This window comes from Ochotona curzoniae, unplaced genomic scaffold (assembly GCF_017591425.1).
Source record: "Ochotona curzoniae isolate NIBS_2020 unplaced genomic scaffold, NIBS_Ocur_1.0 scaffold_4937, whole genome shotgun sequence".
Taxonomy (NCBI): domain Eukaryota; kingdom Metazoa; phylum Chordata; class Mammalia; order Lagomorpha; family Ochotonidae; genus Ochotona; species Ochotona curzoniae.
The window spans coordinates 1,229,977-1,244,919 of NW_024467126.1; the positions used below are offsets into that span (position 1 = coordinate 1,229,977).

At 56.6% G+C, this 14,943-nt stretch overlaps 1 protein-coding gene across 1 annotated transcript; it reads left to right on the forward strand.

Moving 5' to 3' along the window:
- The first annotated feature begins 7,020 nt into the window (after positions 1-7,020).
- PPP2R5B (protein phosphatase 2 regulatory subunit B'beta) lies at positions 7,021-14,921 on the forward strand. The gene is made up of 15 exons (XM_040970740.1): positions 7,021-7,032; positions 7,664-7,698; positions 8,103-8,614; positions 9,434-9,630; positions 10,149-10,250; positions 10,354-10,446; positions 10,559-10,689; positions 11,975-12,034; positions 12,192-12,300; positions 12,508-12,561; positions 12,634-12,684; positions 12,808-12,927; positions 13,486-13,613; positions 13,722-13,823; positions 14,192-14,921. The coding sequence occupies exons 3-15, from the start codon at positions 8,416-8,418 to the stop codon at positions 14,337-14,339; spliced, it is 1,494 nt and encodes a 497-aa protein (XP_040826674.1). The 5' UTR covers positions 7,021-7,032; positions 7,664-7,698; positions 8,103-8,415; the 3' UTR covers positions 14,340-14,921.
- Positions 14,922-14,943: the final 22 nt, after the last annotated feature.

Sequence of the window (14,943 nt, forward strand, 5' to 3'; positions counted from 1 at the left end):
CCTCTCGCTTTTCTGAGATGACTCTGTATACACTGTAACTTGTACAAAGTGTGTTGTCACTAATTGTCTTAATTGTTCCCTGAAACCTGGTACTTTTGGTGTCTTGAGAAGACCCTCATATGTAATGTTACCTGTAAATTTGACTGAACCATGGTATGATGATGCTGATCTTTATGCTTTGGAATTGTTTTCAACAACTTTGTCCATCCTTGTATGTTATGTTTGGGTCTCGCTGCATTTGTTAACCTTATTGGACCTCTTACAGCTGGTGCAATAAGTTCACAGGAAAGTATTGATCAATTTGGAGGCCAAGATTGGTGCATTAGAAGAAGCAGATATTTATATTGGCAATGAAACTTAACGTTTAAAAACCAGATTTGGTACCACTTGCCATAGTAATTACAAATGGATTTGTGTCACTCCTCTTCCTTATAATGACTCGCATATCCCTTGGAGTAATGTTCAGACTCATCTCCAAGGTGTATGGAATGACACATCTACTAGCCTTAGCATTCAGGAATTACATGCTCAGATTTCTGCCATCTCACTCTCGCCTTCAGGCTCTCTCTGCTGGAAGTGTTACTAATCAATTCTTACAATCTCTTTCATCTTTTATTTCTGATAAGACCTCCTACTCATTTTTTTATAAATTTAGGAATAACACTAATTGTTCTCCTTTTTGTATTGTTTTTTGGCCCAGTCATCTTCCGACGTTTGAGCTCCATGATTCAAGTCACTCGCAGAGAACTCCGCACCCTCCAACTTAATAATAAGAGAGGGGGAGATGCTGGGGTCCGTGCAGTAGATGTGGGGAACATGAGGGGGTGAAGAGTGTTCCATTGCAGGCAGGGCCGCGAGGAACTTCCCGCTGACCGGCAGGGCCCATCCAGCGGATGTCTCTACAACCACCTGAATGCAACTCCATCTTTTGCATGGACACTGGACCGCCCTGCGGAAGAATTCTAATCCATCCTGACATTTGCTACTGCGAGGTTAACCTTTTGCTCAGCCTGAACTTGGAGGTCAATGTCTTGCAAATGGGCCCTTTTGTCGTTCCTATTATCTTAACTGTCCCCATTGAACCTATGCTAATCAAGGGATCTCAAATGGGGCCCTTTTGTCATTTCTATTATCTTAACTGTCCCCATTGAACCTATGCTAATCAAGGGACCTGTGTTTAGGCTTTCATTCTTTCCTTGACCTTTAAGCTCTCCTTTTCTTTGTGATACAAGATTGAGTTATAGGATAAGAATCCTAGCAGGAACTTCTATTGTTTCTAAGTAAAACTAATGGCAGAATTATCCTTAGAAATATCCATTTGTTCATGACGTAAAAAGTCTGAGCCAGAATTTGACTGATTTTGTATAAATAAAGCGGACAGCTTTCCTGCATTGTCCATTATGATCATGAAGTCCTAGTGGTCCGTCTCTTTCTTTCCTCTTTACGCCTCATCCACGCACCCTTCTCGAGTTCCGAACTCAGCTGGAGCTGGACTCCGGCAGCTTGACCCAGAAAAGCCCTTAAACTGCCCCTCCTGATCGACCCCATATCCACTGCCTTAATCGCCTGTGGATGCAATGGCTGGATCCATGGCAACACATCAGAAATCATTTCATACATGTCAAACCAGCCCCCAGATATCTCCATTCTGCCCTGTCCCAGTCCCCCAGCCCCTATTAATGCACAACCCCTACCTACCACATGCTTTTGGCGGTAATGGTGTATGTGTGAGGGGGTAGCACTGGCTGGCTTGCACCTGTGGTAGTTTGGCTGGTGCCTGCCCCTTCTCCCCACAGATCACTTAAAAAAATAGAATAAGCAACTATGTTAGCATACCGGTATAGAAACACAGCATTGGCATTAACCACTCGCTTTTGGCTGCTTTTCTCCCAGCAGTGTAATGTGTGCCAAGGTACAAAGCCACTTAGGCAGTTGCCTACAGCAGGGGGATAGCTGTGGCTTTGGGTTTGGTCCTTGGTGGAGGCCATTGAGGCTGGATGGACTGGAGTGGGGCAGTCCCAGGGACCATGAGCAGGGACAGGGTAGCCAGGCCAATGAAGGCTTCAGGACACTGGGAGCACAGTGCAATAAAAAGACATTCGCCTGTGAGGACACCAGAAACTCTTACAACGTACGCTGAAGATGGGCGATTGCTGACACGGTTTGATTCGAATGGATTTAAATGAATTACCTTCATTTCAGACATCACATTTGTTTAAATTGGGTGGGCGGAGCAAAACCTACACAACATAGATTCTATCATGTTAACTATTAAAATTTTTCTTTCCCCCATCTCACTCTTAGATGCCAGAAACCAATAATTCAATCCAGATTTCCCACATATTGCACACGGGTAGCAGCGACCCAAATCCTCAGGCCCTCAGCTGCTGCTGCGACCTCCTGGATGGCACATGAGGTGGGCAGCTGAGGCTTGAGCCCAGGCACTCTGCCATGTGAGGTACACACTGCAGCCGCTATGCCACAGATCCACCGCATCGCCCCTATTTTTAAAAAAGATGTATTTATTTTCATTGGAAAGGCAGATTTTTATAGAGAGAAAGACAGAAAGATCTTTCATCTGCCGGAGTCCAGCTCTAGCCGAGTTTGGAACTCGAGAAGGGTGCGTGGGTGAGGCGTAAATAGGAAAGTGGACCACTACAGTTTTATGATCATAATGGACAATGCGGGAAAGCTGTCCGCTTTATTTATACAGAATCAGTCAAACTCTGGCTCAGACTTTTTACATCATGGTCAAGTGGGTGTTTCTAAGGATAATTCTGCCATTTGTTTCACCTAAAAACAATAGAAGTTCCTACTACAATTCTTATTCTACAACTCAATTTTGTATCACAAAGAAAAGGAGAACCTAAAGATCAAGGAAAGAATGAAAGCCTAAATATAGATGCCTTGATTAGCATAAGGTCAGTGGGGACGGCCAAGGCAGTATGAATAATAGAAGGCCCTTTTGCAAGACGTTATTATTGACATTAACCTCCAAGCTCACATTGAGTAAAAAAGCCAACTCCACAGTAGCAAACAGTGGCTGAATGGATTAGAGTCCTTCTGCAGGTTGGTCCAGTGTCCATGCAAAGGAACCTGGAGCTGCATTCAGGTGGTTGTAGAGACATCCGCCGGGCCCTGCCATACAGTGGAGAAATTCCTTGCGACCCTGTCTGCAGTGGGACAATACTTTTCACACCTTCCTGTCCCCCCACATCCACTGCGTGGACCCCAGCACACAACAGCCAGAGCTTGTCTGATCTCATGCCAGGAGCCGGAGCTTCTTCTGGGTCTTCCTCGCAGGTGCAGGGGTACAGACTTGGCCATTCTCTGCTGCTTTCCCAGGCCACAAGCAGGGAGCTGGATGGGAAACGGAGCAGCCAGGACTTAAACTGATGCCCGTATGGGACAGTGGTGCCACAGGCAGAGGACTAGCTTGCTACGCCAGTGCACTGGCTCCGGTTCTGCAATGTTCAGTACTTTGCATTGTTGTGAAAGGAATCTCTAGGCACGTTTCCAAAGCGGAAAGGCTGGATCCATGAAGCAACAACTCCTGGTAGGTGAATGTTCTGATGGGTAATTTAAACTTCCATGAAGATCCTGGAACAGGATTCTCACCTCCCACCTCGCCCTGGCGACTTTGCACCTACTTAGAGATCAGCCTCCCGTGGGTGCCACACCTCACAGATGTTGTGTGACTTTCCTGCACACTTGTCCCCACCCCCGTCCCACTCACCTGCTCTGGGTCGTGGTCATGGTCAGGCTGCCTGCACCCCAGGGTGCTGGTCCCTGTTGGTGAGGGGGCAGGCCGGAGCCCAGAGGGAGGGGAGAGCTGGTCCCCAGCCCAGCTTCCTTTCTTTTTTGATGATATTGACCTGGTTGAGAAGGATGTATGTCCGTGGGAATCACCAGATAGGATGAGAAGGATGAAAGAATAGAGGAAAGTGATTGAGTTAACTGCTTCCAATCTTTATTTAAACAATTTTTTTGATGATGTTTACATCATTGAGAAGGCTGCATGCCCATGCGGATCACTGATTAGGGTGGGAAAGTTCGAAGAATAGGGGAAGGTGGATGAAACCATTGTTTCCAATTTTCTTTTTCTTTTTTTTTTCTAAGATTTATTTATTTTTGTTGAAAGGCAGATATAAAAGAGAAAGAGACAGAGAGGAAGATCTTCCATCTGTTGATTCACTCCCCAACTTGCCACAACAGCCAGTGCTGCGCCAATCTGGAGCCAGGAACCAGCAGCCTCTTCTGGGTCTCCCACGCAGGTGCAGGGTCCCAAGGCTTTGGGCTGTCCTGGATTGCTTTCCCAGGCTGCAAGTAAGGAGCTGGATGGGAAGTGGGGCCATCGGGATTAGAACCCACACCCATATGGGATCCCAGCGCTTGCAAGGCAAGGACTTTAGCCAATAGGCTACTGTGCCAGGCCCTCCAATTTTCTTCTTCCTTAGTCTGGCAGAAGCGGGGAGAGAAGGGGAGAAGCCACACTTAGCATCATAACCATATCAGTACCCAGGGATGGGGAATAACCACCCGATGTCATCCCAGGGTCCCCGATGTGGAGCATGCTCTGAGGGTTCTGCTCAAGTGGTTTCAGTAGTTCTGAGATGCTGTCAGTCTCACCGCTGCAAGGATGAGGAAACCTTTCCAAAGTCCACTGGCTGCATGGTGCACTTGAGAGTCTCCGTTTGCCCAGACACTTGTTGTCAAAGCCTGACACGAGAGCTGTCCCAGTTTGTTCTGCCCTTCATCCTCTGCTGTGGTACTAGATGTCCTCCGCAGGCCCCAGTGGACTGCACCTGGGCATGCCGTCCACTGCACTGTCTTCGGCAACTGAGGAGACCCGGCTCTGACACATGCGCTCCGTGGTCAGACCACAGATACTGTTTTCTTCTCCATGGTTGGAGTTCTGAGTCCAGTGGTCCACTTGGAAAGGGGTTTCCAAAGAAAGCTCACCAGAGGTGACCCTCGATCTGACTCCCGTGTGTCCCAGCTAGGTTGGGGTCAGCCTACGCACATGCACTGGTGCTTGCAGCTGCTGGGTCAATTCTCATCTTCTGTGAACCAATGTATACTGAAGCCCAGCCTAAGGCTGCGCAACAAACTCTCAGTGCTCAGGTACACCAGCAGGAGCTGCAGCCTAGTTGGAGTGACCCCCAGTAATCCCTACCAGGTCTGCCCCCAGCCCCGGTTCCTGCACTTGCTGGGATGTGCAGCAGACTGATCCAGTCTGTGCCACATCCCATTCTGCTTTTGGACACACCAATGGATGCTGCAGCCTCCACTATCCAGCGCACATTCATGTCAGCGGGTGCTACCGCCTGTTTAACCAGGTCCACCCCCAGATCTGGTTCTTATTTTCACCGGTGGGAACTGCAGCTCATCAGGGGTTGCCCATAATTTCCCTACTGGGCCCACTCCCAACCCTGGATCTTGCACTTTCCAGATAGTCCTGCGGTCCAGTCTGACAGGACCTCCCCACAGACCTCGCACTTGCCAGCTGATCCTGTGGCAAGGCCAGACAAGACTGTACTTATTCTGGCTTCCCCCTGCACCAGTGGTTATGGTCACTTAACCCAGCCTGATTTTCCCCTAATCCAACTCACATGCAGGCCAACGGGTATTGTAGCCCTGCCCAGTTCAGTCTGCGTCAATCATCAGCAGGAACAGTGACCAGCATGGATGCCCCTGCAGCCTCCCTTATGGGCCCATCCTTCCCCTCCCTCCAGGGTCTTGCATGTGCCTTTGCGTGTCGTAGCCCAGTCTGGCATGGCCCACCTCACCTTGGCATTTGCCAGTGGGTACTGCAGCCTGGTTTGGGTCAACCTGCTCCCAGTTCCAGCTCATGCTGGTGGGTGCTGGAGCTTAGCCCAGCCCAGCCAGCCCCTAGTCCTGGCCCTAATGTGATCTGACTGGTGTTGCAGCCTAACCTGGCCCGTCCCACACTGTCCTAATTCTCATACCTGCCAGTGGATGCTATGAACTGGCCCAGCCTGGTTCACCTCCAGACTTGACCCACATGTATGTATGCCAGTGAGTACTGTAACCTGGCCTGGTCTAGGCTGCCCCCAGCGTAACCCCAGCTTTCCATGGTTCCTTGGACATGGCACCTGTGTGCCCTTGGCCTTGGAACCTTATCTGATTGCAGAAGGCTCCCTCTGACCCCCTTCCCTCCAAGCTTCTAGCTCAGGGACCTGGGAGAAGTTTCTGGAACCTGGAACTGGACGAGGCAGGAGATTCTGGGTTCCCATTTGACAGACAGATAAAGCCTGTTGATTTCTGAGCTAGGAGGGTGGTGGCCAGGAGCGGGCGTGGGTCAAAGCGAGATCCCAGACTGGCTTAAAGACAGCCAGGCCTTGACTTGGTGCTGATGTGGCAGGACTCCCTTGGGGTCCCGGCCTCTCCCTCTGCTGCAGGGATGGCAGGGGTGGGGGTGGGGGACCGGCTTTGCAGAGCACAGAGCTGTCAGCCTGAAGCAGCACTGCCCCCCACTCCCCATCCAGTCTCAGTACCCATTTCTGCAGCATGGCTTCTAGTTGTTCCTTGGCTCAGCATAATAGCGGCTCAGGCAAAGCCAGGGCGCAGGGGTCCACACCGGGACAGGGAACCCTGGGCTGCAGTCTGGGAAGTTGAAGCCGGAATGCCAAGCTCCTGGAACCCCACCTGTGCCTCGGATGCCCAGCTATGGGGCGTTGAATGACAGACCCAAAGAGGGGCTGAAGGTCGAGGGTGGGGGAAGGGGGAGATCAGGCCTCCTGAGGAGGGATTGCAGCCTGGAACCCCACCTGTGCTCTCATGTTCTGCCACTCCCCGGCTGGCCCTTTAAAGTCGAGACCATGATGTCACCGTAGTTAAGGGACAGGAGGGGGGACTGCAGGACTGAGCATGGACTACATTGCCCAGGAGCCTCCGAAGCACCCCACCCTTCCCAGCAGGCCCAGGTGCACTGCGGCGCATTAACTAGTCCAGCGCCGGTATCCAAGGAGTTTAAAAGTGTCTACCTTGTGGGGATTTGGGGGGCGGTGAGTCTGGGGTTCCCACGGGCTAGCCAGGGCCCTAGGGGGCCCTGTTCCAATTCATGGGCCCGGGTATGGCATGCGTGGCCTGCTTCCAGGGTGTGCACTGTTGGGTCCTCCTCTCTCCCTTCACAGTCTCATGAAGTCAGTCTAGGAGACCAGCCTTAGCTTGGAGGTCATCCAGATCGGGCCCCGGAGTCCTCCCTGGCGCGTCACCCCTTTGGACTCCAGAGCCCTTTAAAGCAAGGCAGGAACTACACTTCCCAGTGTCCCCTGGTCCCTGACGCAGCACCCCCCCCCCCCCAGCCCGCGGGGCGGTGCGGGCCTGGCGAGGCGGGGAGGGTGGGGGGAGGCGGCTTGATGTCATCCTGAGCAGCACCCCGGTGGCGGGCGCCGGTGCGCGGAGAGCTGCCCCGCTCTGTGCGCTGGGTCCGAGTCCCCAGCACTTCTTCCGCGCTGCCGGCTCAGAACCTGCCGGTGTGCGGGGCCCCGAGCCGGGGGCTGAACTAGGAGGGCATGCTCCAGCCCGCCCTGAGCTGGGGAGAACAGCCAGGAGCGCCGCCGCCCAGCCCCAGAGCCCCGAGCGGAACCGCGGCGGCGCAGGAGCCCTGAACCTCTGCCCCCCTCTCCACCACCGGCAGCCCCAGGGGGCCGGTGACCCAGCGGGGCTGGAAAAGTGAGTGTTCCCCGATCCACCCGCAATGAGGTTTGGGGGCCCGGTGAAGGAGGAGGGACGGAGGTGGGGGGTAGGTGGGGAGGGTGCCAAGTCCTAGGCAGGGCTGGGATGGGGACACAGGGGCCCCGTTTTCAGGGATGTCCACGGGGATGGGGGCTGGTGGACCAGGTGCGGGCAGGGGAGGGGGGGAACGGGGTCCCTACTCAGAAAGGGAATAGGTGCATTTTGGCGCCGGGGCCTTTGGGGCTGAGGGTAGAGATGGACAGGGCCGCGCTGAAGAGGGGAAGGCACGGCGCCCTTGTTTTCCCATGTGGGCGCCCTGCTACGGCGTCCCCTGCCCCCATTCCCACAACCAGCTGCTCCCTCTTTTTCTGACCTTCCTTTCCGCACTTGGTTTCCGCAAGAACCGGAGTAGGAAGCCGGCTGGACGCTTCGCTTTGCGACTTGCAGGCAGCAGCAACAGCAACAGCGCAGGCCTGAACCAGCCTCCTTCGCAGCCAGCCTGCCCCCCAGGACTGGACAGTCGCTGAAGGCCCTGGGGGGGGGCCAGGACTGTGGTTGTGTCCCCCCCCCCCCCCGCACCGTCCTTATCCCTGTCCCGCCCCACAACGCCCAGTCAAGATGGGCCCAAGTTAGGGCAGCCAGCCTCGCTCAGCATCCTCCAGGCCCTGAGGGGAGCCCAGGGACCCTGACCGCCTGACCTGCTCCCTGACAGCCATGGAGACCAAGCTGCCCCCTGCGAGCACACCCACCAGCCCCTCCTCCCCGGGGCTGTCCCCCGTGCCCCCACCCGACAAAGTGGATGGCTTCTCTCGGCGCTCCCTGCGTAGAGCCCGGCCACGGCGTTCCCACAGCTCTTCGCAGTTCCGCTACCAGAGCAACCAGCAGGAGCTGACACCGCTGCCCCTGCTCAAAGGTGAGCCACTGCTGGCTGCCTGCCACCTGCCACCTGCACTGCCCCCACCCCTCAGGAGGGGGTCCAGCAAGGCTGGGGCCGGACGAGGGACAGGGGCCAGAGAGGCAGCTGGGGCCTTGTCCAAGTCTGGGAAGGTCCTTTGCAGGCTAGGGACGCCTCGAGCCTCCAGCCCTTTGTGTGGAAGGATGGCCTGACTAGGCTGTCATCCCCAGAGGTGGGGCATCTGGAGGTACTCCTGCTCTGGTGGGTGGGTGGCAGAACACTGCCAAGGGTGGCGCCTGCAGCTTGGCTTCCCGGAGGTCATGATCAGCTTGGCCAGCTGCTAGGGTCCCAGAGAGGTGTTTCGGGTCGTCATGGAGTTCCTGCCCTGACCTACCTCTAGGCTACAGGGCCAGACTGGCCGAGCCAGGAGGCCCCCTAGAGCTGGCTGGCACTGAGCCCTACCTTCCCTCTGATTTCTAGAACTGGGTACACCTATGATGGCTATGGCTGTTTAGGGTGGGGGGGCACCTGTCGAGAGCTATGCTGTCTCGCACTCACGTGGGACTGGACTGACCAGGACTCTGAAACATTAGCTGCCATTGCCATGGCAACCAAGTAGAGGCCTTGATCTTGTCATTGCCACTGGCAGCTGAGAATCTTCTCTCTGGGCTGGGAGAGGGAGACCCCAGGAGTGAGGAGGAGGGGGTGAAAGGTGTTTGTTTCCTCACACCCAAGTGTGAGGGGCCTGGGGACAGCAGAGGCTGCCCCGAGAAGCAGCCCTGGAGAGGACCAAGCTGCCCTGCCCAGGCCCTGGCTTAGTCCCCTCCCCACCCCCAGATGTGCCCGCCTCTGAGCTGCATGACCTGCTCAGCCGCAAGCTGGCCCAGTGCGGGGTCATGTTCGACTTCCTGGACTGCGTGGCTGACCTGAAGGGGAAGGAGGTGAAGCGGGCGGCCCTCAACGAGCTGGTGGAATGTGTGGGGAGCACCCGGGGCGTCCTCATTGAGCCCGTGTACCCTGACATCATCCGCATGGTAAGCGCACCCCTCTCCCGCCCAGACTGGGCACCCAGCCTCCAGGGGACCCCTCTTGACCCAAGGTGGGAACCCCATGTGGAGAATATACCCTGCATGTCTTGGCTTGGCCTCAGAGCGCTCAGTGAGGTGCCTGACATCGGCTCAGGGCCTCCCAGCCTTGTCCCATTGCCATGTCTCCCCTGAGGTCCGGGGTGCCGTGGCCCTATGGTCTCATCTTGCACAGCCCATCTCAATGCCCAGATCAGATGCCTCCCTTGTTCTGCCCACGATGCCTGCTGGCCGCACTGCTTTCCCACTGGTGCACACCTGCCCGAGGCCTGGGCTGTGTCTCACCCACACCACTGGGTGCACCTGCCTACCCTCCTAGCCCCTCCTCCCCCAGCTCTGGTCTTAAACTTGGTGTTCCGGTGAACATGGCCCAAGAGGTGACTTACTTGGTGGGACAGGTACTGTCGTCGCCCCCATTAGAACTGTGCATGAGGGGTTCCCTGGTTTCTGTCTTGTCTGCTTCTCAGATCTCCGTGAACATCTTCCGGACCCTGCCCCCCAGTGAGAACCCTGAATTTGACCCCGAGGAGGACGAACCCAACCTGGAGCCTTCGTGGCCACACCTGCAGGTGGGAAGGCCGGGAGTCAGGTTTCTTTGTTGCTTGGCTGAGAGCCCAGGGTGGGGCACAAGGGGGCGAGGCTGGCGCTAACTTAGCGCTGTCCCTCCCCCAGCTGGTATACGAGTTCTTCCTGCGGTTCTTGGAGAGCCCAGACTTCCAGCCCTCCGTGGCCAAGCGTTATGTGGATCAAAAGTTTGTGCTGATGGTGAAGTGGGGAGCCCAGTCAGGGTGCTGCCTGCCGGGGCTGTCGGAGGGCTGTGGGAGAGCATGGAAACCCTGCTGGGGTGGCCCTGACCCCTGACCCTGGCCTCCCCCAGCTCCTGGAGCTGTTCGACAGTGAGGACCCCCGGGAGCGTGAGTACCTCAAGACCATTCTGCACCGGGTCTATGGGAAGTTCCTGGGGCTGCGGGCCTACATCCGCAAGCAGTGCAACCACATTTTCCTACGGTGAGGGGTGCTCGTGCGTGTCTCGGCCTGTCCCAGGAGGGGGTCTGGGAGGCCTTCGTGGGGGGGCGCCATGTGAGGTTCTTTCTCAGCAACAGATTCCAGAATATTAACTGCTCAGAGCCTATGGAGGCAGCAGAACATGGGGGTTTGTTTTTCATTTTGAAGATCTTGGAGGCAGAGAGAGAGACAGGTGCAGGGCTGGCCCATTCCAGGAGCCTCGCTCTCCTTTCTCTCATCACCAGGTCGTAAGGAGCCAGCGAGGCTCTTTCTGCCAGCATGTGTTGAGCTCAAGCAGCCACGGGATGCAGGGCACCCACATGGTCACAACCACAGCTCTGGGTCGTAGCTCTGATGGCCTGTACTTGAGTTTGGTCCCAGTATTTGGGTCTTAGGACTTGGTCCGAAGGCTTGAGCTCGCCCCACTGACTTTCCTTATCTTTGAAAGGAGGATGTTGCCTGTCCTGCCCACAGGACCATCATTGAGGGGACATGAGGCAGTGTCCATGGCAGCTTGTGCATGGAGACCGGTCACTGTCACAGCTTTGAGCCCTGTCTTCCAGGAGCCCAACATATATTATATTCACCACTGGCTTTGTTTTTAAGATTTATTTATGTGGAAAGTAGAAAGACAGGGAAAGAGATTTCATTTACTGGTTCATTCCTCAAATGACCACAGTATGTGGCCAGGACTGGGCCAGGCTGAAGCCAGGAGCCGAGAACACCATCGGGCCTCCCGTGTGGGCCTTCCGTGTGGGCGGCAGCATCCCAAGCAATTGGGCCATCTTCTGCTGCCTTCCCAGGCACATCCTCAGGGAGCTGGATCAGAGGTAGAGCAGCTGGGACTTGAACTGGCGCCCATAGGGCATGCTGGTGCCGCAAGCAGCTGCTGAACGTGCCGTGCCATGCTGAGCTCGGGGCGCCCTGCTTTACTGCTTAGTAACTTCAGGAGTCTCCATGTCTTCCTCTGTGTGTGGGCTTTGAATAGCCTCCCCTGGGATTGGGTGGTGCAGCATAGATATTCTATGTTTGTGTCATTCTTGGTGGATTCCTGGCATACTGAGTACGGAGTCTCCCCTGGGTGCCTGCTGGTCACCGGAGGATCAGGTCTTGGGTGGGGAGGGGGTGGGAGGAAGAGGTGGCCTGACACTCTGGATGGAGGAGAGGGACTTAGGTGCGGCTGGGGTGGACGGGCTGAGGAGGGGTGTGGCTCTGGGACAGGGTAGGCAGGCCAGATGGCTAGGAGTGCGGGCTGAGCTTCCTGCCCGCTTCTCTTCCCCCGCGGCAGGTTCATCTATGAACTTGAGCACTTCAATGGTGTGGCCGAGCTGCTGGAGATCCTAGGAAGGTGAGTCCCCCTAGTTTGCCTGGCAAGGGCTGGGTGCTCGGGATGGAGGGGCTGGGTGCTCAGGGTGGAGGGGCTGGGTGCTCGGGATGGAGGGGCTGGGTGCTCAGGGTGGAGGGGCTGGGCCGTGACCTCCTACCCCCTCCTGCTCCCTCCTTAGCATCATCAATGGCTTCGCGCTGCCCCTGAAGACAGAGCACAAGCAGTTCCTGGTTCGAGTCTTGATTCCCCTGCACTCCGTCAAATCCCTGTCTGTCTTCCATGCCCAGGTGAGGCCCCGGCAATCTGCAGACTACCCTGGAATGTTCCGCAAGGTGCATCAGGTTCTCCCCTGAGAAATCACTATGTCTCCACTCCCATGGGCCCCCGCTACAGTTCCAGGCAGTGGGTGATGGCCTGTGGGTCCAGCACTGGTCCCTGGCACCTGGCCCCGCTGCAGGCCCCCAGCTTCCTTCTCTCTGCTCTGCCCCTTACAGCTGGCCTACTGTGTCGTGCAGTTTCTAGAGAAAGATGCCACTTTGACAGAGCATGTGAGTCCCAGGGGGCAGGGTGGGGGAGGAGCGTCCCCACTTCTGCAGGTCTGACCCCCTTCTTCCTCACAGGTGATCCGGGGGCTGCTCAAATACTGGCCAAAAACCTGCACGCAGAAGGAGGTCTGGGGAAGCTCTGTGATGCCCACCAGAGGGTGGAAGGGCAGGGGGCTCAGCTTGCGGAAGGCGGGCAGGGCGGGTTTGAGCTGCCGTCTCTGTCCCTGTGTCCCCCAACCCTGACTCCAGGTCATGTTTCTGGGGGAGATGGAAGAGATCCTTGATGTCATCGAGCCCTCCCAGTTTGTGAAGATCCAGGAGCCCCTGTTCAAGCAGGTGGCCCGCTGTGTCTCCAGCCCCCATTTCCAGGTACTCGGGACCAAGCCTGGGGGCAGGGACTGAGCATGTTGAAAATCTCACTCTCTCTGCCCTCACTTTCCCCCCAGTCCTGAGTCTGGGAATGGGGAGACGCTGCACTTGGGGTCAGAAAACCTAGGGCCTGCCCCAGATTTGCCCTCTGCTGTCTGATGGGGGAAGGCCTTGGGCAAATCCTTTGTCACCCTGAGTCTGCTTAAACTTTCTCATCTGTGAAATAGGCCAGCATCAGTCTTTCCCCAAAGAAACGAGGTGGTGACGAGGTGAGCAGCCAGCAGGAAAGCAGCCTTTTTATGGTCCCCTTCCCATGGTGGCCTTATGCTTCCTTGGTCCCACTTGAGGGCCCAGCCCCTGGCAGCTGGCAGTGCCCCCAAGGCGGGACACATTCTGTGAATTAGCATTTGCCCCTGTCACCACATTGCTTCCTCCCAGCTGAGCCCCACACATGGAACAGCAGGGTGGGCGAGGGCCTGGCTTAAGGGCAGGGCTGGACTCCAGACCCTGTCTGCCCCAAGGACACTGCAACACCTGGTGCCATCTCATTTGCTGCAGGTTGCAGAGCGGGCTCTGTATTTCTGGAACAATGAGTATATCCTGAGCCTCATCGAGGACAACTGTCACACTGTGCTGCCGGCCGTGTTTGGGACCCTCTACCAGGTCTCCAAGGAGCACTGGAACCAGTGAGTGCCTGCTCAGCCCCTGCCTGCCGACCCTGGGGTGGGGGGAGGTGGCATGTGGAGGAGGAGGATGGAGGTGGACCTGAGCCAAGCCTTCCCTCACCCACCCAGAACCATCGTGTCCCTGATCTACAATGTGCTCAAGACCTTCATGGAGATGAACGGGAAGCTCTTTGACGAGCTCACGGCCTCCTACAAGCTGGAGAAACAGCAGTGAGTGGCGGGGTGGGTGTGGTGGGGAGCGAAGATAGGAAGGAATGGGCTCAGCTGAGAAGCGCTGCCCTGGCCTGGGAGTGCAGAAGTGCCCGCTGCCAGTCCTTCCTGCAGCTGCCTGGGCGCTGGCCCCTCCTGAGCCCCCACAGCTTCCTCCCTTTCAACCAGGGCTGCCCCAGGTTGGCTGGCTTGCCTTCACGCCCCAGGGCCAGGACCAGTCTCCCGTCAGCTCTTTCCCCTAAGTAAGGGGGGGAAATCCTCTGGAGTCACAACATTCCTCCATGGCACCCCTCTGCAGAGCTGGGTGGAAAAGGCGGCTGGATGGTGTGGGGTCTTGGGCAGGGCAGCTGCCTCACCTCTCTCCCCAGGGAGCAGCAGAAGGCCCGGGAACGTCAGGAGCTTTGGCAGGGCCTGGAGGAGCTGCGGCTGCGCCGGCTGCAGGGCACCCCAGGGCCCAGGGATGCACCCCTCCAGCGCCTTACACCCCAGGTGGCTGCCAGTGGTGGGCAGAGCTAGAGAGCCCCCCAGCAGGGGAGATGTGATATCCAGAGCTGGCTACCCCTCCATTCTTTCCCCTGCCCCAGGGCCCAGAGACACATGTGTGCCCTGGCCCTGCCTGAGTAGGTTCTGTGGACTCCCCCCACCGGGGCCCTCTGGGGGAGCCTTGACCAGGGGAACCAGAAGAGGAGCGAGTGACCTGGGCAGCCAAGCTCTCTGGCCCTCGAAGAAGGACGTGACTGGGGAGCTGTGGGCAGGGCCAAGCTGGGCTCCGGAGCACAGGCGGCCCCACTCTTGCTCCCAGCCTCCCCCAAGGACTTGCGGCACCTTGGCTATTCCGGCCTTGGGCGGCTGAGCCCCCTCCTCACCCCTACTGTGGGGCCTGGGGTCTATTTATTCTCTCCCAGCTCACCCTCCACACAGACACTGTCCTGTCCCTCCCTCCTTCGCCCTTGATGTCCTTTGTCCCTTTTTATTTATTGGGCAGGGGGAGGGGTGAGGGCACAGGCAAAATGAAGTTCAGTGTCTTGGGGAAGTGGGTCACAGGAACCATGGTCTGCCCCCTTCCCCTGGCTGGGGGTAGACTTAATAAAGAGCGAAACTCCAGATGGGCTTGGTTTAT